Source organism: Ovis canadensis, chromosome 7 (assembly GCF_042477335.2).
Source record: "Ovis canadensis isolate MfBH-ARS-UI-01 breed Bighorn chromosome 7, ARS-UI_OviCan_v2, whole genome shotgun sequence".
In the NCBI taxonomy this organism is placed as follows: Eukaryota; Metazoa; Chordata; class Mammalia; order Artiodactyla; family Bovidae; genus Ovis; species Ovis canadensis.
The window spans coordinates 70,604,780-70,631,448 of NC_091251.1; the positions used below are offsets into that span (position 1 = coordinate 70,604,780).

The 26,669-nt window shown below is 39.8% G+C and overlaps 1 protein-coding gene across 6 annotated transcripts in view; it reads left to right on the plus strand.

Moving 5' to 3' along the window:
- ATP8B4 (ATPase phospholipid transporting 8B4 (putative)) overlaps positions 1-26,669 on the plus strand; it is a 293,676-nt gene that overhangs the window by 59,248 nt on the left and 207,759 nt on the right. For all 6 annotated transcript variants that reach the window (XM_069596531.1, XM_069596528.1, XM_069596532.1 and 3 more), the window contains one exon: positions 25,958-26,071. In XM_069596531.1, the coding sequence (XP_069452632.1) occupies positions 25,958-26,071 (114 nt within the window). The remainder of the gene's footprint in view (positions 1-25,957; positions 26,072-26,669) is intronic.

Below are 26,669 nucleotides of genomic sequence, written 5' to 3' on the forward strand. Positions count from 1 at the left end.
CTGTCCTGTGTCACATGTGGACTTATGAGCATACCTTCATTTTCACTGATATATAAGCCTATAGGCCAATCAAAGCAGAGGCTCTGGGGGATGGAGTCTATGCAGTGATATTAAAAGAAATCCACCCATGTGCTTCTAATGAACAACCAGGTTAAGAATTACTGATGTTGTTATTCAGTTGCTAAGTTGTGTCCGATTCTTTGCAACCCCATAGACTACAGCACGCCAGGCTTCCCTGTCTTCCACTATCTCCCAGAGTTTGCTCAAGTTCATGTCCATTGAGTTCAAGAATAACTGATGTAAGTTCTTAATTAAAATACTGAGCACAACACAGTTGAGGCTAGAGCCAGTGCCTTAGCAATAGATGCCTTCCAACAGGTTGCCGTTGGACCATAATCATTATGTCTTGTTGCCTTAGCTAGTTTCCTGTTTCTATAATTAGCTCTCCTGGCTGCCAACCCAATTTTTAATTGTGCTACATTATTGCTCTCTGTCTTAATTAGCAGAAAGCCTTTAAAGATATTAAATCTATTATAGTGCTGGTTTAGATAACTTATATGGAAGCAGAAGGATGGAATGAATAATTGAACTTTGAAGATTGCTTTCCAAATCATGTTTCTATGATTCTTGCAAACCACGTAGTACTATACTGCAATATTTTAAACACTCTTGTATGCCAAATGCCATAAAAACACCATTGTTATAAGCAAGACATTCTTGAGATTAGAAGCACAGTAGACTGAACTTCATAATGTTTTGCAGAGAATGCATTGTTCAGACTTTTTTAGGTGACAAAAATAAGGTAAAGAAATGTTTGATTTTTTTTTCTTCTCCTTCACTCTCTGATGTAGAAATGTTAATAAACCACACAAATACATTGTGCTAAAAATGTGAAAAATCTTTACTTATGCTAGAGCCTATCTTTCTTTGGCAAATGTACTTCTCTAAGTTATATACTGGAAACTACTTGTTTGTGTTGTGAATTGCTAACACTTATTGATAGCTCATGTTTGTTCTGATAAATGAAATTGCTTTCCCTTGACATATTATTTTGCGTTTTGAAAATTGGGTTTATCAGACTGATATTGAGTAATTATTAATTTTTATCACTTCATTAAATCCTTTGGAGATTTATAAAAGTATAAGATAGGATCTTAGCTCCTCAGGGATTTGTGGTCACCTTGAGATTTTAACATTATCTTATATGCAGAAATAAAATAATAGCATAACACATTGTAATATTAAGTATAAAATCAGGTGGTATTAGACTACAATTGGGACTTCCTCAGTGGTAAAGAATCCACCTGCCAATGCAGGAGACATGGGTTTGATCCCAGGGTCAGGAAAATCCCTTGGAGGAGGAAGTGGCAACCCACTCCAGTATTCTTGCTTGGAGAACCTCAAGGACAGAGGAGCTTGGAGGGCTACTGTCCATAGGGTTGCAAAGAGTACAACATGACTGAGGCGCTGAGCACACAAACAGATTCACAGTTAATATTTTCATTATATCTGGGTAAAGAAGATAATTTTCTAAGAAGAGATGAATCTTTTAAAAATATGTTTATGTTAGTAATTCTCCAAGCCAGGCTTCAGCAATACGTGAACCGTGAACTTCCAGATGTTCAAACTGGTTTTAGAAAAGGCAGAGGAACCAGAGGTCAAATTGCCAACATCCATTGGATCATTGAAAAAGCAAGAGTTCCAGAAAAACATCTATTTCTGCTTTATTGACTATGCCAAAGCCTTTGACTGTGTGGATCACAATAAACTGTGGAAAATTCTTAAAGAGATGGGAATACCAGACCACCTGACCTGCCTCTTGAGAAATCTGTATGCAGGTCAGGAAGCAACAGTTAGAACTGGATATGGAACAACAGACTGGTTCCAAATAGGGAAAGGAGTATGTCAAGGCTTTTTATTGTCACCCTGCTTATTTAGCTTATATGCAGAGTACATCATGAGAAATGCTGGGATGGAAGAAGCACAGGATGGAATCAAGACTGCTGGGAGAAATATCAATAACCTCAGATATGTGGATGACACCACCCTTATGGCAGAAAGTGAAGAAGAACTAAAGAGCCTCTTGATGAAAGTAAGAGTTGGCTTAAAGCTCAACATTCAGAAAACTAAGATCATGGCATCCGGTCTCATCACTTGATGGCAAATAGATGGGGAAACAGTGGAAACAGTGGCTCATTTACTTTTTGGGGCTCCAAAATCACTGCAGATGGTGACTGCAACCATGAAATTAAAAGACACATACTCCTTGGAAGGAAAGTTATGACCAGCCTAGACAGCATATTAAAAAGCAGAGACATTTCTTTGCCAACAAAGGTCCGTCTAGTCAAGGCTATGGTTTTTCCAGTGGTCATATATGGATGTGAGAGTTGGACTGTGAAGAAAGCTGAGTGCCGAAGAATTGATGCTTTTGAACTGTGGTGTTGGAGAAGACTCTTGAGAGTCCCTTGGACTGCAAGGAGGTCCAACCAGTCCATCCTAAAGGAGGTCAGTCCTGGGTGTTCATGGGAAGGACTGATGTTGAAGCTGAAACTCCAAAACTTTGGCCACCTGATGTGAAGAGCTGACTCATTTGAAAAGACCCTGATGCTGGGAAAGATTGAGGGCAGGAGGAGAAAGGGACGACAGAGGATGAGATGGTTGGATGGCATCACTGACTCAATGGACATGAGTTTGAGTGAACTCTGGGAGTTGGTGATGGACAGGGAGGCCTGGTATTCTGAGGTTCATGGGGTCACAAAGAGTTGGACATGACTGAGCAACTAAATTAACGTTAGTAATAAATATCTTTTGAAAAATATGAAAGAATGATAAAATATCATGTTACATTTATATAGTATAAAAATGGGCTAACTTGATTTGGAAACCTAATCCTTGTCTGAATTTGAGGAACCATTTGCTACACAAAAAGGCAATTACCAATCCCCTTCAAGCCCATCTAAACCTAAACTGTTGGAAGAAGATGATGTAGTCTTTCAAATGTTCTGGGTTATTCTGGAATTGAATGTTTTGATTATGAAAGGTAGTTGAATTTCTTTTTGTTTGTCTAATTCAAATGTGAATTTTACATGTTATTTATTAAACATGGATACTTAAAGTATTTTGACACTAGGAATAGTTCTGAACTTATGCTTTATTAACAAATAATCATTAATAAATTTTTGAATCTATTCAGTCTCTATATGTTATTTTCTATGAAGAGGGTTAGTTTTCTTGCATTTTATAATTTTTTAAAAAGGGTTCCTTGTGTTCCCCTCCTCTTCTCTTCCTGCCATGCTCCTCCTTGCCGCCACATACCTGTGGAATTTCTGCCATAGTCTTTGTCCCCCGGCCCCCAACGTAATGCTTCATCTGATCTTTTTATTTGCTTGAGCTTTAATTGAAAATGCATAAAGTATCTCTGATTTTTACTTTCATCCAATGTATTTTTCTAAGGATTTAAAGAGAAATCTAGAAAAATATCTGCAGCTGAATCAAAAGGACATTTTCTTTCTGTAGTCTAAGCCCTCATTTAAGGCATTTCAGTGTTTTAGCTCTGATGTTGATTTGGCTCCATAGTCTCATGGTGAAATCAAGTATTACTCTAGGTTTGTAATCTGTAGTCGACAGATGAGGCTTTTTTGGATTTGTATTAATTTCACTAAATTATTTACACAGCCCTTTGAAAACATACATGGACCCTTTGTCATATTGCAACATTTTGTGCCTATCAAAACTTACAGGCTCTTTAGTACTCTGCTTCTTGAAAAGCAGTCTTCTACCCAGCATCATCTCCTCCTCTAGAGCTTGTTAGAAATTCAGAATCTCAGCCCTCATCATGAGACTGCTGAGTCAGAATCTGCATTTGAACAAAACCCTCAAATGATTCATATACACACTTTGAGTTTCAGAAACACTGGACAGAGCCTCTATTCTTATTTCTATTAGAAGTGCCCTGAAGGTTTTGGCAAAAGCAAATGAGGAAGAAAAGTGTATTTAATTAGGAAGCACAGTGCTAGTGCTTTCATACACATTATCTCATGTGATCTTCCTAGTTCTGCAAGGTAGATATTACTACACATAATTTACAGATGGGGAAACTGACAGTTGGAGGTTTTAAAATTTTTTTCAAGGTCACTTAGTTGGTAAAATGTAGACTCACCTTCCTGATTCAGGATTCCAATTTTCCTAGTACTCAGTTATCTCTTGGGACAGTTGGTATTTACCCAAGTCCTTACTACTTGGATGGGTGTGGCTTTATGGTGAATATGATTTAGATTTGAAGGGAAAATGTCTTCAAGAAACTCTTGACATCCGAAACAAGGTTTGCAAGGAGGGTTTTTTCTTTTTAAGAAATTATTTTTAATTGAAGGATAATTGCTTTATGATATTGTGTTGGTTTCTGCCAGACATCAACATGAATCAGCCATAGGTATACCTATGTCCCCTCCCTCTTGAACCTCTCTTCCACGTCTCTCTAGGTTGTTACAGGGCCCCTGTTTGAGTTTCCTGAGTCACACAGCAAATTCGCATTGACTATCTATTTTACATATGGTAATGTGTATGTTTTCAAAGGCTCTTTCTTAATCTCTGCATGTGAAGTTGGAGGTTTGGTTTGTCCTCCTCCATATGTAACTCTTCTTTGTACAGCATGTCTGCCTTCCTCCTTCCCTTTCCTTCTGTTCTTGCCTTCTCTTCCTTCTTTACAATAGTTCTTGTCATTGTTCTTTTACAATAGTGTGTCTGTAAAAGACTCTGATGCTGGGAGGGATAGGGGACGACAGAGGATGAGATGGCTGGATGGCATCACTGCCTCGATGGACGTGAGTCTGAGTGAACTCTGGGAGTTGGTGATGGACAGGGAGGCCTGGCGTGCTGCGATTCATGGGGTCGCAAAGAGTCGGACACGACTGAGCAACTGAACTGAATGAGTAAGAAGGCATATATGTAGAAAGTATCTTATGTAATATTGCAACAGAAGCATGGCATATTTCAGTGGTATTTTCAGGGAAATGGTGGGGCCTAGTCACACATGCGAAATCAAGTTTGGATTCACAGAGTAGAGGGGGTACAATGTGATTAGCGATGTAGGTTGTGATAAGCCCCTCCCTCAGTTACAGTATATGCTAATAGTAAGTGAAGTGCTTTCAACTGAAGCTAGTTATGTGTGGACTATGCCACCAGATGGTCGATTCTGAAATCAGATTGATTATATTCTTTGCAGCCAAAGATGGAGAAGCTCTATATAGTCAGCAAAAACAAGACCAGGAGCTGACTGTGGCTCAGATCATAAACTCTTATTGCCAAATTCAGACTTAAATTGAAGAAAGTAGGGAAAACCACCAGACCATTCAGGTATGACCTAAATCAAATCCCTTATGATTATACAGTGGAAGTGACAAATAAATTCAAGGGATTAGATCTGATAGAGTACCTGAAGAACTATGGACAGAGGTTCATGACATTGTACAGGAGGCAGGGATCAAGACCATGCCCAAGAAAAAGAAATGCAAAAAGGCAAAATGGTTGTCTGAGGAGGCCTTACAAATAGCTGAGAAAAGAAGAGAAGTGAAAGGCAAAGGAGAAAAGGAAGGATATACCCATCTGAAAGCAGAGTTCCAAAGAATAGCAAGGAGAGATAAGAAAGCCTTCCTCAGTGATCAATGCGAAGAAATAGAGGAAAATAACTGAATGGGAAAGACTAGAGATCTCTTCAAGAAAATTAGAGATGCCAAGGGAACATTTCATGCAGAGATGGGCACAGTCAAGGACAGAAACAGTATGAACCTAACAGAAGCAGAATATATTAAGAGGTGGCAAGAATACACAGAAGAACTATACAGAAAAGATGTTCATGACCCAGATAACCACAATGGTGGGATTACTCACCTAGAGCCAGATCCTGGAATGTGAAGTCAAGTGGATCTTAGGAAGTATCACTACAAACAAAGCTACTGGAGGTGATGGAATTCTAGTTGAGGTATTTCAAATCCTAAAAGATGATGTTATGAAAGTGCTGCACTCAGTAGGCCAGCAAATTTGGAAAACTCAGCAGTGGCCACAGGACTGGTCAGTTTTCATTCCAATCCTAAAGAAAGGCAATGCCAAAGAATGTTGAAACTACCACACAATTGCACTCATCTTACACATTAGAAGGCAATGGCACCCCACTCCAGTACTCTTGCCTGGAAAATCCCATGGGCGGAGGAGCCTGGTAGGCTGCAGTCCATGGGGTCTCGAAGAGTCGGACACGACTGAGTGACTTCACTTTCACTTACACGTTAGCAAAGTAATGCTCAAAAGTCTCCAAGCCAGGCTTTAGCAGTACATGAACTGTGAACTTCCAGAAGTTCAAGCAGGATTTAGAAAAGGCAGAAGATCAAATTACTAACATCTGCTGGATCACTGAAAAAACTAGAGAGTTCCAGAAAAACATCTGCTTTGTTGACTTCCCCAAAGCCTTTGACTGTGTGTATCACAACAAACTGTGGAAAAATTTTCAAGAGATGGGAATACCAGACCACCTGACCTGCCTCCTGAGAAATCTGTATGCAGGTTACAAAGCATCAGTTATAATTGTATATGGAACAACAGACCAGTTCCAAATCAGGAGAGAAGTACATCAAGGCTGTACATTGTCACCCTGTTTATTTAATTTATAAGCAGAGTACATTATGGGAAACACTGGGCTGGATGAAGCACTAGCTGGAATCAAATTTTCTGGGAGAAATATCAATAACCTCAGTTATGCAGATGAAACCACCCTGATGGCAGAAAGTGAAGAACTAAAGAGCCTCTTGATGAAAGTGAAAGAGGAAAGTGAAAAAGTTGGCTTAAAACTCAACATTCAAAAAAAATGGCATCCAGTCATGACTTCATGGCAAATAGATGGGGAAACAATGGAAACAGTGAGAAACTTTATTTTCTTGTGCTCTAAAAATCACTGCAGATGGTGACTGCAGCCATGAAATTAAAAGACGCTTACTCCTTGGAAGGAAAGTTATGACCAACTTAGACAGCATATTAAAAAGCAGAGACATTACTTTGCCAAAAAAGATCCATCTAGTCAAGGCTATGGTTTTTCTAGTAGTCATGTATGAATGTGAGAGTTGGACTATAAAGAAAGCTGAGCAGCAAAGAATTGATGCTTTTGAACTTTGGTATTGGAGAATACTCTTGAAAGACCCTTGGACTGCAAGGAGATCCAACCAGTCCATCCCAAAGGAAATCAGTCCTGAATACTCCTTGGAAGGACTGATGCTGAAGCTGAAACTCCAGTACTTTGGCCACCTGATGCAAAGAGCTGACTCATTTGAAAAGACCCTGATGGTGGGAAAGATTGAAAACGGGAGGAGAAGGGTACTACAGAAGATGAGATTGTTGGGTGGCATCACTGACTCAATGAACATGAGTTTGAGTAAGCTCCGGGAGTTGGTGATGGACAGGGAGCCCTGAATGCTGCAGTCCATGGGACTGCAAAGAGCTGGACATGACTGAGTGATTGAACTGCACTGGAACTGTCATGGCACCTCTGGGTGTGTCATTTCACTTGCTGATTGAGGATGAAAGTCTAGTCTTGTCTGCCTTCTTGGTCCCATTTGATTCTAATTGGTTTAGGTTGTGTCCTTGAACTATGTCATTCTTTAGAAACTGGTGCCTTGCCCCTTTCCCTCCTGTTACACATGGGCCTTGACTCTGACATGGCCTATGCAAGTGTTCTCTGGCTTTCTGGATGTTACCTTCCTTACTGAGTGTGGAAGTAGACCATCTCACTGGAAAGGACCATTGAGGGAGGGGAATATCTCAAATAGATTTGATATCCTTTTTTTGTTATCAATGTAAATAGTAACCATTTTTGGAAAACCAGTTTCCCAAAAACTGACTGACTGACCGAGTTTCTCAAAAAGGCTTCAGGCCACATGCCTTCAGTTCAGCTCAGTTCAGTCACTCAGTCATGTCTGACCCTTTGTGACCCCATGGACTGCAGCACGCCAGGCCTCCCTGTCCATCACCAACATCTGGAGTTTACTCAAACACATGTCCATTGAGTCGGTGATGGCATCCAACCATCTCATCCTCTGTCGTCCCCTTCTCCTCCCGCCTTCAATCTTTCCCAGCATCTGGGTGTTTTCAAATGAGTCAGTTCTTCACACCACGTGGCCAAAATGTTGGAGTTTCAGCTTCAGCATTAGTTCTTTCATGAGTATTCAGGACTGATTTCCTTTAGGATTGATTGGTTGGATCTCGTTGCAGTTCAGGGGCTCTCAAGAGTTTTCTCCAATACCACATTTCAAAAGCATCAATTCTTTAGCACTCAGCATTTTTTATAGTCCAACTCTTACATCCATACATGACTATTGGAAAAACCATAGCTTTGACTAGACGGACCTTTGTTGGGAAAGTAATGTCTCTGCTTTTTAATATGCTGTCTGGGTTGGTCATAACTTTTCTTCCAAGGAGCAAGTGTCTTTTAATTTCATGGCTGCAGTCACCATCTGCAGTAATTTTGGAGCCCCCAACAATAAAATATCTCACTGTTTCCCCATCTATTTGCCATGAAGTCATGGGACTTAGTCATATGTTTAGGCTTTGCCTCCTCTATTCCCTTTGAATTCCTTGTCCTATTTCTAGTGCCACTAGTGACACAGGGAACATTTGTTCGTCCTCGTGAAATGCCTCCTGAATCTGTTCTACCAAACCCATCAACAACTCTGGCTTCTTCCTCCCCAAAACGACTATTGGGTTATCCATTACACTTTCAGAGGGGTCTCGGTGAACTTTGTTTTTGAACCCTTACCCCATATGGAGTGAATCAGGAGGAGGAATGTGGAGTCAGGAAGAGGAATTTGAAGGAGGTGAGATGAGATGTTGGAGAAGGTGCAGGTGATGAAGCTGGGTGCCCCTCATTCATTCCTCTATTCATTTATCCAAGAAGCAGGGGAAAGGTTCTGTTCTGCTTTGTTTCAAGGGAGCTTTGTATCTGTTGTATGATTCCTATCTCCCTGCCCCCCCACCCCTGGCCCCACCTTGCCTCCAGTGATGCATGGGTGGATCATTGACTACTAAATAAAGAAATGCCCACTGTAACTTGCCTTGGAGTATGGTTCCTGAAATTGCTTCAGTGAGAAGAAGCTCAGTTGCAAATCAGTTCAGTAGCTTAGTATATCTGTTCTGGTGAGTTTTGATTGGAGATTCTCATTTGAAACCACTGGGCATTTTCTCTGTTCACATCTTGGCAACTCTTGGTCTACTCAGCACTCATTTGAGTTTTTAGTGAATCTTTGTCAGCTCCTACAGGGGACATCCGCCTGCTTTTATGTATGTCGTTAGAGAATTCCATTGCCAGTTCCTCAAAGGAAATTTAGGGTAGTCTTTATTTTAACTTAAGCCATCCTAAGCAAAACTTGTGAGTTTGATGAAAATTCATTAAAACTTTTGTGTATGATGTGATCACAGTACAAATCTTTTCTTTCTTGTGATCACATCATACACAGGTTTTAATGAATTGGCAAATAGATGGGGAGACAGTGCAAACAGTGGCTGACTTTATTTTTTTGGGCTCTAAAATCACTGCAGATGGTGATTGCAGCCATGAAATTAAAAGACGCTTACTCCTTGGAAGGAAAGTTATGACCAACCTAGACAGCATATTAGAAAGCAGAGACGTTACTTTGTGAACAAAGGTCTGTCTAGTTAAAGCTATGGTTTTTCCAGTGATCATGTATGGATGTGAGAGTTGGACTATAAAGAAAGCTGAGCACCAAAGAATTGATGCTTTTGAACTGTGGTGTTGGAGAAGACTCTTGAGAGTCCCTTGGACTGCAAGGAGAGCCAACAGGTCCATCCTAAAGGAGATCAGTCCTGGGTGTTCATTGGAAGGACTGATGTTGAAGCTGAAACTCCAGTACTTTGTCCACCTGATGCGAAGAGCTGACTCATTTGAAAAGACCCTGATGCTGGGAAAGATTGACAGCAGAAGGAGAAGGGGACAATAGAGAATGAGATGGTTGGATGGGATCACCAACTCAGTGGACATGGGTTTCGGTAGACTTCGGGAGTTGGTGATGGACAGGGAGGCCTGGTGTGCTGCAGTTCATGGGGTCACAAAGAGTCAGACACAACTGAGTGACTGAACTGAATTATGTTTTAATGATAGAAGATGCTTTTGAAGCCTCTCTCTTCCCCTATTCCATGTAGACAGATTTCCTTCCCTCTTTGCCAACTTTTCTTCTGTTCTCTCTTCTCAACACCTTTATTCCCAAAGAAAAACCACTCAACAAACAAAAATCATAAAGCCAGGTAGTGTGGGTTTGTCTAAATTGGTTTATCAGCCTACCCTGAATGAGAATGGGCTAAAGACCAGGAAAACCCAGGAATGTTGGAGGAGGACACCTCTATGATCTGGCCTGAGGTCCTTGTTGCCCCAGCATCCTCCAGAATATAGGAACTCAGAGCTACACACATTTCTCATCTGATCCTCAGGGTTTCAGCTTCCCCAGAGCTGGTGTTATTTGTGCAGAACCCTAGTATAAGAGATAGTCTTAGGAAGGATCAGACTATTTGTAGTGTGTTATTATAACCCCTTGGCCCTTTGGGAAATTCTTTATGGGAGCCTTTCCTCATTAACTGGACTTTTCCACTGTGCCTTTGTTATTGTCATAAATGCCGAGGTCCTGCCTGAAGTTTGGCTTTGTTCCCAGACTGTACAACATGGACTAATTTTTAGTCTTAATAAACAAAGCAGTTTGTATGCACTAAGTTACCCAAAGATGCCCTTGTAGTTCAGCAAGCAAACTCCACATCACCTCAAAGAAATGCCTACTCTGGTTGTCCAAAGCCTTGTAAGCCCTGGACTGAGATGAGCCAATGAGCCAAAGCTGGGCCCTGTTCCCAGCAGGTATCAGACCATCAAGGTGGAGGCACGGAAGAGCTTTGGAAAACCAGAACTAGGAGACAAACAAGTGCTTAGGGATGCCCTGTGAAAGTCCCACTGAAATACAACCTTTGATTCCTTTTTTCTTTTCTCTGCTTTTCTTTTGTTTTACCTCATATCTCTCTGGAGAAATCATACACTGAATCTCCCTCTTTATAATTTTAAGAGTCTTTTTAGTCCTTTTTCAGATATCATAAAAGAAAAGTTAACATTTTATCTGTAATGGTTTAGAAGTCTTTTATGTTGTACATGTCTAAACACCCTGGAGACAAAAAAATTAGTGTGATTAAATTAATCTCAGAGGGAAATTTAATGTGTTCCCTTGGTAATTGTCCAATATTAGCTTTTTGTAGATAAGTTACTAATCAGAAGCCACTTACTAGCTCTAGAACAGTCCTTTGGATGCTGGAACGCTAAACCAAGGCCTGAGAGTAGAAAACAGAGCAAGGTTTATGACACTGCCAGGCAGATTTGCTCTGAGGTGAGACTGAGGCCTTCCTGAAAGCTTGCTGCCACTGTATGTTTCTGAGGCCTAGATGGGAAATGATGCTCCCTAGACAAGCCCTGTGACGCTCTCCCTAGATTGAAAAGGCTGAGAGCGACTGCTCCAGCTGATTAAATTAGTGTGCATTGTCCATTGTGCTTTAGTTTAGGGAGGCTCTTTTCTTCACCAGTTGCAGAATGTTCTATGAGGATCAATGAGTTCATTGATCAAGAGGGAATCTAAAGACTCCTTGTTTCTTACTCATTTCTCAGGAAACATATACCATTAGGGAGAATACATAACTCCATGAAACATAGCTTTTATGAGCAATGCTTGCAACTGCTGCAAGCCTCAGTTTCTTCATCTGTAAAATGGGCTGAAATTATAACAGTTCACTGGTTTTTTCTCTTTTAAAGATCACCTGAGATGATGTATGTACAGTGCTTGTCATATGTAACACCTGTTAGCTGGTGTTATTGGGAGACACAGAAACACCATCACAGACGGAGTCATGCATGTCCGTTTTGTGTCTAAGTCTTGATGACACATACTCAGTCTCTCAGTTGTACCCCACTCTTTGTGACCCCATAGAATGTAGCCCTCCAGGCTCCTTTGTCCATGGAATTTTCCAGGCAGGAATACTGGAGTGGGCTTCCATTTTCTTCTCCAAGGGATCTTCCCAATCCAGGGATCGAACCTACATCTCTTGAGTCTCCTGTGTTGGCAGGCAGATTCTTTACCACTAGTGCCACCTGGGAAGCCCTTGATGACACACGGGCCACACTCATTTCCTTTGACCATGACAGTGTTTCGTCTGGCAGTCTTCAAACTTTTTGAATATGCGTCTTGTGAAAAGTAAACCTTCCCAATATTCTCATATATATATATATATATATATATAAAATTATGATATTTGGGCATACCTGGTGGCTCAGATGGTAAAGAATCTGCCTGCAGAGCAGGAGACATGGGTTTAATCACTGGGTCAGGAAGATCCCCTGAAGGGCATTGCCATCCACTCCAGGATTCTTCCCTGGAAAATTCCACGGACTGAGGAGTCTTAAATATATATGTATTTATATAGATGTATTTATGTATATGTTTATATGGATATGTGTATTATTGTTGTTTAGTTGCTAAGTTGTGTCCAAATTTTTTGTGATCCTTTGAACTGTAGCCCGCCAGGCTCCTCCATCCATGGGATTCTCCAGGCAAGAATACTGGAGTGGGTTGACATTTTCTTCTCCAGGGGATATTCCTGACCTAGGGATCAAACCCATGTCTCCTTCATGGACAGGTGGATTCTTTACCACTGAGCCACAAAGAAGTCCATTAATGTGTATACATATATAATAAAGACAGTCTGTACTTTGCACATTAGGAACCATTTTTTTTGGAAATCCTAACTTTTGAATATTTTGTTAAAATATATATGGGAGTGTGTGTGTGTGTATACACACACACACAACACATATATTTTATTTATTTATTTATTTATTTTCTGCTATCCTGAAGGACTGTTTGGGGCATCCTTGGGGGACAGGTGCCCCAGCATTCTTATCAGATAGTGAAATCTTGAGGTTGCATTAACCTGGAAAGCCAAACAAGCAGCTTCTTAAGGAGACTCTTGTCAGGGAAGGTGCTCCTGCTCTGTTGCTCACTGTTCTCTTCATGGCACAGATCACTTACTTACTTTGTGTTATCAGTTTACAAGTTTATTGTCTGCCTCTCTCCCTACATCTAAAGTGCAAACTTCCTCTCAGAGGGTAGGGTCTTTGTTTATTCACATCGGTAGTCCTGGCTCCACGATCCAGTGCCTGACACATAGAAGGTCCTAAATTAAACGAAAAGATAAAGGTTCAGGGACATGTCCCTTTGTTCTTTTCCTCCCACACATGTTTTTGTTCATGGTGGGGAGCCGAAGCTTAGGAGAATGTTCTGAAGCTGCTGATAGTGATGGTGTTGGTGCTGATGATAAGGATTTAGCGGTTCTCAGTAAAGCCTCATCTGTGTGTTGACCCTCCCTCTGTAGTTATCACTTCTCCATTCCTTCCAAATAGGAACACTTGTGGGCTCCTCACTGGGCAACTTTTGACTAATACTGAGGAGTTGTGGTTCTCCCTGGTACCAGTGAGGCACCAGACACCGGATCTCCACACCCGCTTGCCCCATACATGCATTCTTTTGGGATCTTTGCATAAACATGGGCGTTGCACATATTTCCGTGTGATGCAAATGCCTTTAGGCCACTTCCTTTTTAATGCAAGTAGTCTGTGGACACAGTCTCTTTTTGGTTTTCATTTTATGGTTTAAAGATAATCCCTCCCTTAGTCGGGGCTATTTCTCTCTCTGGAATCCAGGATGTACTATAACAACACTATATCTGCCTCCTCTTCTGGAAAGAAAAATAGGCTTTGCCCCTTCAAGATCCTGACAGTTACTTTTTATAACTGTCATGGAATAAAAATGTTTCATCAAATTTGGGAAGATCTTTTGCTAGTGCTTAAACTTTGGTACTCATTGCGAAAGTTCCTGGGGTTTGGCCTGTGGGATTTACAGATGCAGGCAGTGTCCCCAGACAACCACCGAACGCGGTTAGGCTCAGCCTTCCATGACTCACCCTTTAAGGCAAATATAGAGATTAAAGTAAATTATTATATAAAAATGTAAACTGATCTTTTATATTATATTATTAAGACTCTTACCTGGGATTTGATTGGTTGGGAGTAAAAGAAAAATCAACTCAAATTAACACAGACAATGTAAGACATGGACATATGATATAACTAAAGAGTTGAGAGGTAGGGTTCTTCTCAGAAGAGGCTTGGTTTGATTTCATTCTCAGTGTTTCTTGGCCCTGCATCTTCAGTGTAGAATTTATTCTTGGCAGCCTCCTCCATTCATGGTCCCAAGATGCTGTCAGTGACTCCTAAGGCTACTTTCTTCCAGGTTGGACTTCAGTAGGAGAGAAAATGCCTATATTGCCAGCAAATTCCCAAAACTGATATATTAGTAAGACTATAATCACATGATGTAGGTCATGTGCTGATCCTTGAATTCAAATTTGTAATTAGAAGAGTAGGCCATGTAATTGATTTAAACTAATCTGGCAACCCACTCCAGTATTCTTGCCTGGAGAATCCCAGGGACAGAGGAGCCTGGTGGGCTGCTGTCTATGGGGTTGTACTGAGTCGGACAGGACTAAAGCGACTTAGCAGCAGCAGCAGCAGCAGCAGAAGGCCTGACCTTGGAGTTATGGTTGGGAGTTGAGTCAATCTAGGTCACAGGACTAAGAAATTTGGGGCACTGTTAGCTGACGTGAAGGGGGAAATACTTGTTATACCTGGCATTGAAACAGGACTGAGTTGGGAACACTGAGGTTGGTTTTTTATTTTTTACTTTTTGTATCTGTTGTGTCTGGCACTCTTCAAATATTAGGGTTAGTTTCCATTTTTGGTTATGGTATCCATTACTGATGTCTGTTAGTGTTTCTGGCTTTCCGCCTTATGGACACATGGTTACTCTTTCTGGTCTATAAGCTGTGAGCATTTCAGTTGAAGCATTAACTTGTGGGTGTGATACTATTCAGAGTGTTCTCTTTGCCTCCATTAATGCAACTGGAAGTGTTTGAGATGGTGGTTGGTCCATTATAAGTAACTATGATGAGCAGATCTCCTTGCTGGCTCATGCTAGAGAAGTATTATGAGTAAAAACAAACAAACAAACCCTTATTATGTTAAACCATGAAAATTCTGAAATTGTTGGTTACTGTGGCTTACCTGGTTTATCCTGTCTAGGACACTGGATTTCCTAAACCCATTTGGGTTATTTGAGGGGCTGCTCACAAATATCTTGTATATGTATAATTTTTTTTCCAACTTAACAAAATTGCTTTCATGCCTATGATACCATCTTATTTGCACAGCGATTGTGTAAATGTAATGAGAAATATTACTCCATTTTGCCAGTGGAAGAATTGAGGCAAACTCCTGAAATGCTCTGTCTACTAGTTTAGCAGTATCTACTACTTTCTATTTGCTTTGTTTTCTTAAGCAATATGATTGCAAGATAAAATCAGATTATAAAAAATTATGTTTTTCATTTTATGAATATTTTATTTGATGGCCCCCTCTTGAAGAATTTGTCATTTTCTTACTTTATTCTTCCCCTCCACCAAGTAGTCAGTGTTGTAAATGTTAAAGACTTTTGCTGTTTCTGTTGGAGAGCTAAACTAAGGGAGTGGTTAGCTGAACTATTTGCCTACATTGAGCTTTGAGGGGGACTGAAAGGAGTTCAAGGAAGCTGTGGTTATACACTAGACAGTAGGTAACTGGGGCTCCTACTGAGGAGGTTGACTCAAAAGGAAAGGGTAGGCGTATAGTATTTCTTCTGGTCAGAAAATGGCAGCAGGCCAGAAGTAGAGTACAGGAGAAAGCAAGGGCTGATTGCTCTGAAAGCAGAAGAGACATCTACTTTGCAGTGAATTGGGGAAGCTCAGATGGTAAAGCGTCTGCCTACAATGTGGGAGACCCGGGTTGCATCCCTGGGTCGGGAAGATCTCCTGGAGAAGGAAATGGCAACCCACTCCAGTATTCTTGCCTGGAAAATCCCATGGACAGAGGAACCTGGTAGGTTACACAGTCCATGGGGTCACAAAGAGTTGAACATGACTGAGCAACTTCACTTCATTTAGTGGTAAAGAGAATGGGCTTTGAAAGCAGAGAGACTTGATTCAAATCCTGGTTCCACTACTTAAAAACTGCAATCTTGTGTAAACTACTTAATATTGTTGTATTAATATCTTGGATTTCCCTTCTATAGAAGGGGGATAATAGTACCTATTTCATAAGGATGTTGCTGTTAGAACAATACACATAGTAAGAACTTGATAAATACAGAAACTATTATTATCTCATTGCCACCCTTCTGCCACCATCCCAGTCTAAGCCATCCATCATCTCTCATCTGTAAATAATTGAAAGACCTTCTCATTGGTCTTCTCACATCTATTCTTTGTCATCACCATCTTTGTCCCAGGCACCTCCCACTGCCCCTTGTAGTTAGGGTAATCTTTTAAAATTAGAACCTCATTAGGATTACTTAAGACTTTACAGTAAAGGCTAAAATCCGTAGTATTGATTGTGAGAAACTTCTCTAATTACAGTTTGTGCTGATCTCTCTCGTCTAGCTTCATAATCCCTCTTTTACATCCTCAGGTGTGCCACCTTCTGCTTATCTCAGGGCTTTGTTTTATGATATTTCAGAGAAGCAATGCCTTTACCTCTTTCTGATGTTGCCTTCTGGGTGGAAAGGTCTCTACTAGGGTGATGTTTCTCTGTCCACCCCTTTTTCTCACTCTGCCCCATGAGATGTGGAGTTATTTCCCTGATGCATCAATCTTGGGTAAATATCTGAGCTTCTTCAGCTCAGCTTTGCCCTCTTCCTCTTGGAAGTGAGCTTCCTAAAGGAAGCAGGCAGTTCCTGATGCTTTTCTAGGGACAAGCTCTTTCTTACCATGTGGAAGGTCTGTTCTAGTCCCAGATTACTTATGTCTGTGTGGTTAAACCTACCTCCTTGTGGGGTCAGTTGACTAGTCCACTTGGCTAACAGACTAAAGCCATGACTTCCAGCCTGATGTCTGTCAGCACTAAAGAAGCTCTACAGATTCCCCCCACATACTCCCACCTCCTTGGTTTCTTTCTCGTCCACTTCCTCCTCCTCTCTTTCAAGTTGGGTTATTTCTAGTGGTCCTTGGTAGAAAAGTAGTGCAAAGAGGATAGTGGAGAAGCTCTTCCATGTTATATTATAGAATGAGTTGTCCAATATAACAGAAAGCCAATAGGCTGGCTCAAGGAAATGGCCAAATATCACAGCCTAACTGATGGTCACATTCTTGGATAGAGCAGTAGAAATGGAAGCATTATTTATCCCTTTTTATTGAAAAACAAAGGTAAAAGGGTGTGGAGATTCTCCAGGAGGGGGAGCCCTCGTTCCTTGTTCCCAGTCAGCTATGCATGTTCGCATCATCTGTGACTGAGTCACAGCAAAGCCAGCAGGACAAACACCATCACTGCTATAAGTCAGTTTAAACAGAATTGTCACAGTCCCCATTTGGTATTATCCCTTTGTCCGGTACAGTTTACTCTTCACCTTTGTGGAATTCAGTTTTATAGGAGAACTTCTTTATAATTCCTGTCAGGGTTTAGAATTGGTCCCAGCAAATACTCTGTCTGTCCTTTTAGTAAGATACGGGCTTAACTTCTATTTTAGTTTCAACTTAGCAGGAAAATGTAAAATGGAATTAGGAACATGTGATCCTTTTGGTTAACTGTGTTTTCTCCTTAGCTTTTCTCTTTCCCATTAGTTTTTCAAGTCCCGTTTTTTTTAGAAAAATAAGTTGTGACCAACAGCCCTTCCTTCCCAGTCAAGTTTTTGGATAGAAAACTCAGTGCAAAATAGTGATCATCAGCTGACAGACAGTTTTCAGCACAGTGTGATGCATCAGTCCAATGAAGCTGCAAATCCTTCTCTTGACACTTCTTTTACTCTCCCACAACTTGTTTCACAGAGCTGGATGCATTGATTCCTGATGAATGTTAAAAATGGCCATTTAACAGATGACATTATTTCCTTTGGGCTTTCCCGATAGTTCAGTTGGTCAGGAATCCACCTGCAATGCAGGAGACCCCAGTTTGATTCCTGGGTCTGGAAGATCCACTGGAGAAGGGATAGGCTACTCACTCCAGTATTCTTGAGCTTTCCTTGTGCTCAGCTGGTAAAGAATCTGCCTGTAATGCAGGAGACCTGGATTTGATCCCTGGGTTGGAAAGATCTCCTGAAGAAGAAAAAGGCTACCCACTCCAGTATTCTTGGGCTTCCCTTGTGGCTCAGGTGGTAAAGAATCCACCTGCAATACAGGAGACCTGGATTCAATCCCAAGGTTGGGAAGATCTCCTGGAGAAGGGAAAGGCTACCCACTCCAGTATTCTGGCCTGGATAATTCCATGGACTGGATAGTCCAGGCAGTAGTGATTACTAGGCATCATTGTAGGTTCATTTAAAACAAGCCACATGGGAAGAGGTTCCAGTCAAGATGGGAAAATAGATGAAGAGCTCACCTCCTCCACAAATATATCAAAAATATATCCACATGTGGAACCATTCTTATGAAATACCTCCTGAATGTTGGCAGAAGATCTCAGAACGTCAAAATTGCAAGAAAGATCACCACGTACTTGGGTAAGGTGAAAGAAAAAAGAAAATCAGGATGGGATCCCTGGAAGGGAGCTGTGAAAGAGGAACTGTTTCCTCACCCTAGGAAGCCCTTCAAATGGGGGGAGATCAGCTGGGACAGAGAGGGAGCTTCAGGGGCTCGGAGGAGAGTACAGCAGCTGGTTTGTGGCAAGAACAGAGAGGGACCAGTACAGGGAGCCTGTGCCACTTCCCTGGTATCTGATAGTGTGTGGCGGTGCTGAGTGCTGAAACGTGGGCTTCAAAGGACAGACCCGCACGGAGACAGCCTGAAAGGCCTGGAGTGCGGTATAGGCTGCAACCAAGGAGTACATGCATATTCCCAGCCTACCAAGGAAGTGAAGTGCTATTGTTAGTGGGTGCATGAAGATTGCCATAGCAGCCCCACTATTGGTATGCTCACAGTGGGTGTGGCTCCACCTTTGTGAGCTCTGGGAGTGTGCAAGAGCCAGTGGATTGCCCACATGTGGAGGTGGGGCTGAAATCGGACCTGATTTGCAGGTGCTACGTGATGTAGGAAGAAGGGCTGAAACTGAGCCCTCTCCTCATGGCTGTGTAATCCACATATTTACCCCCTAGCCACTGGTGCCTTTGTAAACTCAGTGCTGCAGGACATCCGAGCAGACTATGGGTGCTCCGATGGCTTGGGCAGTTCTGACATTAGCAGCTATGGGCTTTGCTGGCAGGCACATGCACACTGGGGTGGGTCTGGGTCTGGACTGCTTCCATAGCTCGCACAGCAAGTCCAGGTGCACAACTACTGTGGTCCTGGTACCTGACTTAAGTGGAACTGCACCTACAGATCTGTGCTGGTGGCTTTGTGAATATAGCTCTGGAGGAACACCAGGGCCAACTGCATTCCCACGGCTGAGGTGGAACTGTGTACTTTGTGAGCCTGTATCACAGGTAACAGGTGACACCATAGAATACACTCTCTGGTGGACAGTTCTGGAGGAAGAGGTATACTCAGTGGCTCCTCCCATAACTGCTGCTGCTACTACTAAGTCACTTCAGTTGTGTCCGATTCTGTGCGATCCCATAGACGGCAGCCCACCAGGCTCTCCCATCCCTGGGATTCTCCAGGCAAGAAAACTGGAGTGGGTTGCCATTTCCTTCTCCAGTGCATGAAAGTGAAAAATGAAAGTGAAGTCATTCAGTCGTGTCTGACTCTTAGCAACCCCATGGACTGCAGCTTTACCAGGCTTCTCCGTCCATGGAATTTTCCAGACAAGAGTACTGAAGTGGGGTGCCATTGCCTTCTCCAAAGACCTGCCTATTTCACATCACAGCTCAGAAATGGGTCTGGGGGCTTTTACAACAACTGTGGAGCAGGCCCTGCCCCCAACAGAACTGTGACAACCATAGAGCAAAGAGGAGGCCCTGCTCATCCAGTGCAGGCTTTTGTTATCACCATGCCAGTCATACGTTCTACCAAAGAGATAACAAACAGCACACACTGAGGAAACATGCGGCAGGCATCTGTACTAAAAACAGCCCATGCAGCCAAAAACATTAGACTCACATACACTACACAGGAACACTCCCGCATAAAAACAGCTCTCCAAGACCACAGTAGCTTCTCCTAAATTCATAAAGTAAGAGAAATATAAGGAATATGAAGAAGCAGAGGAACCATTCCTAATTAAAAGATCAAGAGAATTCCCCTGAAAGAAGAAACAGTGAAACAGACGTCTCCAGTCTAATAGTCTCTGAGTTAAAATAAAAACAGAAAATAAAAATAACAAAGGAATTAAAAAAGACTATTGATAGAAATGCAGATTATTTTAAAAAGGAACTAGAAACTATGAAGAGGAACCAAGAAAAATTAGAAAGCTCATTTGGTGAGAGGAAAACTGAGTGAAAGGCAATAAATAGCAAACTGAATAATGCAAAAAAAAAGTACGTGATCTGAAAGATAAAATAATGGAAATCACCTAATCATAATAGCAGACGGGAAGATAAAAAAATGAAAACAATATACAAGATCTATGTAATATTCCCTGGTGGCTCAGATGATAAAGAATCCACTTGCAATGCAGGAGACCCAGGTTTAATCTCTGGGTCGGGAAGATCCTCTGGAGAATGGAATGGCTACCCACTCTAGTATTCTTTTTTTTTTTTTTTTTAAATTCTTTACAAATTGAAGGATAATTGCTTTACAGAATTGTGTTGCTTTCTGCCAAACACTCTAATATTCTTGCCTGGAGAATTCCCTGGACAGAGGAGCCTGGTGGCTACAGTCCACTTATTGGGATTGCAAAGTCAGACATCACTAAGCAACTAATACTTTTACTTTCACACTTTTTCATGGAATAATATAAAGCATGTCAATCTATACATCATAGGATCCCAGAAGGAGAAGAAAGAGAAAAAGGGATCAAAAACATATTTGAAGAAATTATGGCGTAAAAGTATCAAACCTAAAGGAAACAGAATTCCAGTTACAGGAAGTGTAGAGGATCCAAAATGATATGAACTGAACAGAACTACACCAAGACACGTTGTAAGTAAAACGGCAAAAGTTAAAGGGAAGATTCTAAGGCATCAAGAGAAAAACAAGTTATTAATAGTTACAAAGGAATCTCCATAAGGCTCTCAGCCTATTTCTCTACAGAAACATTGCATGTCAGAAGGGAGTGGCAAGATATATTCAAAGTTCTGAAAGGGAAAAACCTGCAACCCAGGACACTCTACCCTGCAAGATTATCCTTTAGAATAGAGGAGATATAAAGAATTTCACAAGGAAGCAAAAACTAAAAGAATATAGCAATACTAAAGATATTCTAAAATAAGATATTGAAAGGTTTTCTCTAAATAGAAAACAAGTAAGAATCTATAGGAAAGAGAAAATTACAACTAGAAAATAAGTCACTTAAAGCCAGTACAGAAGTTAAAAAAAATTTTTTTGGTGAAAGTTATGATAACCACAATGAACTGCAAAAGAAAAAACATGAAGATATTAAAAAAAGGGCATCAAAATAAAAAAAATGTGGTGGGGGAGAATAATAAAGTGTAAAGAAAATGTATATTTTTTAAAAAAGAATGTGTTTGAGCCTATGTGACTACCAATTTAAAGCAACTAGATATAGGAATGTGTTAATATGCTTTAAAAAGAAGGTAATCACAAATTAGAAACATACAATAGATTCACAAAAACCAAAAAGAAGAGAACACAAGTGTAATATAAAGGAAAACCGTCTCACCACAGAAGGAAAAACAAAAAGGCAAAGAAAGGAACCATAAATAAAATATCAACTTGAAAACAAGGTTTAGAATGGCAATAAACATATATTTATCAGTAATTACCTTAAATGTCAATGAAATAAATAATCCAATCAAAAGACTTAGAGTGGCAGGTTGGTTAAAAAGATAAGAGCCTACAATATGCTGCCTACAAGAGACCTACTTAATAGGGCAAAAAAATACACATAGATTGAAAGTGAAGGGATGGAAAAAGGCATTTAATGCAAACAGAAATGACAAGAAAGTGGGGGTAGTAATACTCATGAGACAAAATAGACTTTCAAACAAAGTCCATAAAGAAAAATAAAGAAGGACTCTATGTAATGATAGAAGGATCGACGTAAGCAAAGGATAGTATATGTATTAACATATTCACCTAATACAGGAGCACCCAAATACATAAAATGAACATAACATAAAACAAATGTGAAGGGAGAAATTGACATGAATACAATAATGGTAGAAGACTTTAACTTCCCATTCACGTCAGTGGACAGATGTTCCACACAGAAAATCAACAAGGCAACAGAGATCCTAAATAATACAATGGAACAATTAGACTTAATTGATATTTTTAGGACATTATATTCCAAAATAGCAAAATATGTGTTCTTTTCAAGTGCCCATGGAACATTCTCTGGGACTGACCACCTACTAGGATGTAAAATAAGCCTCAACAAATTTAAGAGGATAGAAATGATCTCAAACATGAAACATGAGAAAAAAGAAAATGATTACATGGAAACTAAACAACATGCTATTAAGAAATATCAATGGGTGAATGATGAAATCAAAGAGGATATTAAAAAATAGCTTGAGACAAATGACAATGAAAATACAACCATTCAGCATCTGTGGGATGCAGCAAAAGCAGGTCTGAGAGGAAAGTTCATAGTGACACAAACCTTCCTCAAGAAATAAGACAAGTCTGAAATAAAAAGCTTAAAAGAATAGAAAGCAAAACCTAAAGTCAGTGGAAGGAAAGGAAAACTTAATATCAGAGACAAAGTAGAAATTAGAAAAAATTGACAAAACCAAGAGCTGGTTCTTTGAAAGAGTTAACAAAACTGACAAACCTCTGGACAGGCTCACCAAGAAGAAAAGAGAGAAAAACCAAATAAAATATGAAGGATAAAGGATAAATAAGTGATTTTGACATAAATTGTAGAAGTGTTTTCTTAGATCAGTCTCCCAAAGCAATAGAAATAAAACAAAAATTTAAAAAATGGGATCTAATCAAACTTTAAAACTTTTCACAACCAAAGAAACCATAAACAAAAAGAAAAGACAGTCTATGGACTGGGAGAAAATATTTGGAAATGATGCAACTGACAGGAGCTTAATTTCCAAAATATACAAATATCTCATACAACTCAGTAACAGAACAAATAACCCAGTCAAAAAAATGGATATAAGTCCTAAATAGACATTTATTTGAAGATAATATGCAGATGACCAACATTGCAGAAGATGGTCAACATTGCTAATTATTAGAGATAATGATAATAATAATACCTATGATAAGGTATCACTTCACATGGACTCAATGGCTGTCATTTACAAATGACAAATGCTGGATAGGGTGCAGAGAAACCCTCCTGTATTGTTGATGGGGATGTAAATCACTATGGAAACAGTATGAAGACTCCTCAAAAAGCTAAAAATAGAGTTGCCATATGATCCAGCAATCATACTCCTGGGCATATATCCAGATAAAACTATAATTCAAAAAGATACATGCATCCCAGTGTTCATTGTAGCACTATTTATAATAGCCAAGACATGGAAACAACCTTGAATGTCCATCCACAGATGAATGGGTAGAGAAGATGTGATATATGTGTATATACACATAGGTGCCTGTGTGCACACACACACACAGTGGAATATTATTCATCCATAAAAAGAATGAAATAATGCCATTTGAAGCAACAAGGATGGAACTGCTGCTGCTGCTGCTGCTAAGTCACTTCAGTTGTGTCCAACTTTGTGCGACCGCATAGACGGCAGCCCGCCAGGCTCTGCCATCCCTGGGATTCTCCAGGCAAGAACACTGGAGTGGGTTGCCATTTCCTTCTCCAATGTATTATATATCATATATGATAAGTAAGTCAGAAAGAGAAATACAAATACCATGTGATATCATTTATATGTGGAATCTAAAATATGACACAACTAACAACCTTGTAAAGCAACTATACTCCAATAAAAGTTAATTTAAAAATAAAATACAGCACAAACAAGTCTATTTATGAAACAGAACAGACTCATAGACATAGCAAACAGACTTGTGGTTGCCAAGGGGAAGAGTGGGGGTGGATGGGTGGATTAGATGGATGGATGCAAGTGATTATATGTAGAACAGATATAAACAAGATCCTATTCTATAGCACAGGGAACTGTATTTAATATCCTATAATAAACCATAATGGAAAAGAATATGAAAAGGAGTATATATATATTAACTTAATCATTTTGCTGTATACCAGAAACTAGAAAAACATTATAAATAAGCTATATTTCAATAAAAAATAAAAATCATGTGGACTAATCTCCATTTTATGATATTAGTGGATAGAAGTTCTCTAAGCATGCTAATTCTGAGTGTCAGTAAGATCTGTCATACCAAATTTCTTCTGCTATGTTTGTGAATAAGATAGAGTGAAGTCTCATGAGAATGTAGTTAGATTTATAAATTGTTAAATAAAATAAATTTTATATATTTTAGTAAATGCCTGAAAAAGATATCAGCTATAATCTGTGGAGAAATCTCTAGCAACTTGCTATAGTTTTATTTCTTTTATTAAATTTTTTGTTTTACCTCTGTACTTTTTAATGAATTAGTTTTATATAGTTTTGAAAGACTGTATAAAAGGCATGTGTTTGAAATTCTTTGATGACACAAAGTTGGGAGGAATATTTAGTGCTTTTGTGATAGCACACCCAAGATTAATTTTTTAAATTTGGCTCCTATAAAAGGAATATGTGAAAAATCATCAGGACTTAAAAAAATAAATTGTGAGTGTTTAGGAATGGGAGACTTGATTTAATAATGATTAATGAAGAAATGACCTTGAGATTTTAATTCATCAAAACAGTGTGAATAAACAGTGAGATTAATTGACAAAATGCTAATGAAATTTTAAGGCAAGTTAGTATAATAATCCAGAACACAGAACATCAAAGGCTCTTTTGTATGTGGACCAGTTGAGCTAGATCTGCAATGAATATTTGTATTTGGACACCATGTTTTAAGAGAGAGATGCAGAGAGGTTGGGATGGATGCAGAAGAGGCTGATCAGGAAGAGATGTCCATGAAAAAGTCATGGAGAATGGCTAAGGGTTTCATGAACACCTAGATCATAATGGAGAGGATTTAGGGAAGTCCTGTGAGTCACCCTCAAGTATTTGAAGATTGTCAATATGGAAAGGGCTTAGACTTTATTTAGGTGACCCCAGGGATGGAATTTGGCGCATGGCAAAATTTACAGGGAGGCAGACTTGAGTCTCTCATAATAAAGGCCTTTCTATCATTTCCCATCCTGAAATGGAAACAGGATTACACCTGCCTTGTAAGGTGGTCAGTTCTCCACCAGAAGACTCTCAAAGATAGACCTAGGTGCCCTTGTCAGAGTTATCTAAAGGATCATGGCTTTGGGAAGGTGAACCAAGTGATTCCTGAAGTTCCTTTTTATTTCACAAATCCCAGCCACAAGCTCAGTGTCTGTAAACAGTAGGTTCTCAAGAAATGGCTGCCAAGTGGGTAAGTACATAAGGATAAAAAATGTCAGGGGCAGACTTTTGCATTTGATAATTTTTTAAGTCATGGATGATTTTATAACTTTGAATGGTAATTTCACCTAGTATCAGGAGCATGTCCTCTTGGGAAAAATGAAACCCTTGGCCCACACAGAGTCTAAAATTTTCTAGATAATCAGCTTATCTTTCTTGCTCTGGCATAACTCATTCTCTGTCTCATAAGTTTAGAACTGTTTTTGATAGTGAGTCATGCCTCACCCCAAACTAATGTGATGCTGTTTCTTTTTCAGGATAATCGTATCCACACATCCAAGTACAGCATTCTCACCTTCTTGCCGATTAATTTATTTGAACAGTTCCAAAGAGTGGCAAATGCATATTTCCTTTTCCTCCTGATTTTGCAGGTAATGTCTAGGTTGTATTTCTTCATCATCTGTTTTTGTTAAGAGTATTCATATAATTTGAGAAAATTAATTATTTTGCTTCTCTAAATGTTCATGCATAGAAAAGCAGCCTTATCAGATTTTTGATGTTTTTATTGCAGTTTCTCTTCACAAGTGTGGGAGGGATAGGAATGGGTAAAATAACTAGTGCATCCATCATTTTAAACACTGAGGTCATTTTAAAATGCTGCCTTGCACTTTATTTGAACCAAACCGGAGCCTAATAATTACTGTTCACAGCCTGCTTCCTTTCTTTATCTCCCTATCACATTCACAGCATGGTTATTGACAGAGTTGAAGCAAAGAATTTATCTGACTAGTGGTTTGTGGAACTTAATTTGGTAAATTTTGTTTGCATCTAAGAACAATGACATATTTTTACGTATATATAAGTAAATGCTATATGTTATTTCACTGTGACTTTTTTATAGTTTTGAGTGGTTCATTGGTAGTTGGTAACCTTCCTTTTTCTTCCCGCTTGACTAAAATTTGAACCTAAGTGAAATTTCAAATTTTACTGATATTTCAGAAAGGAAAGGCATAAATCAAAGATTTAGCA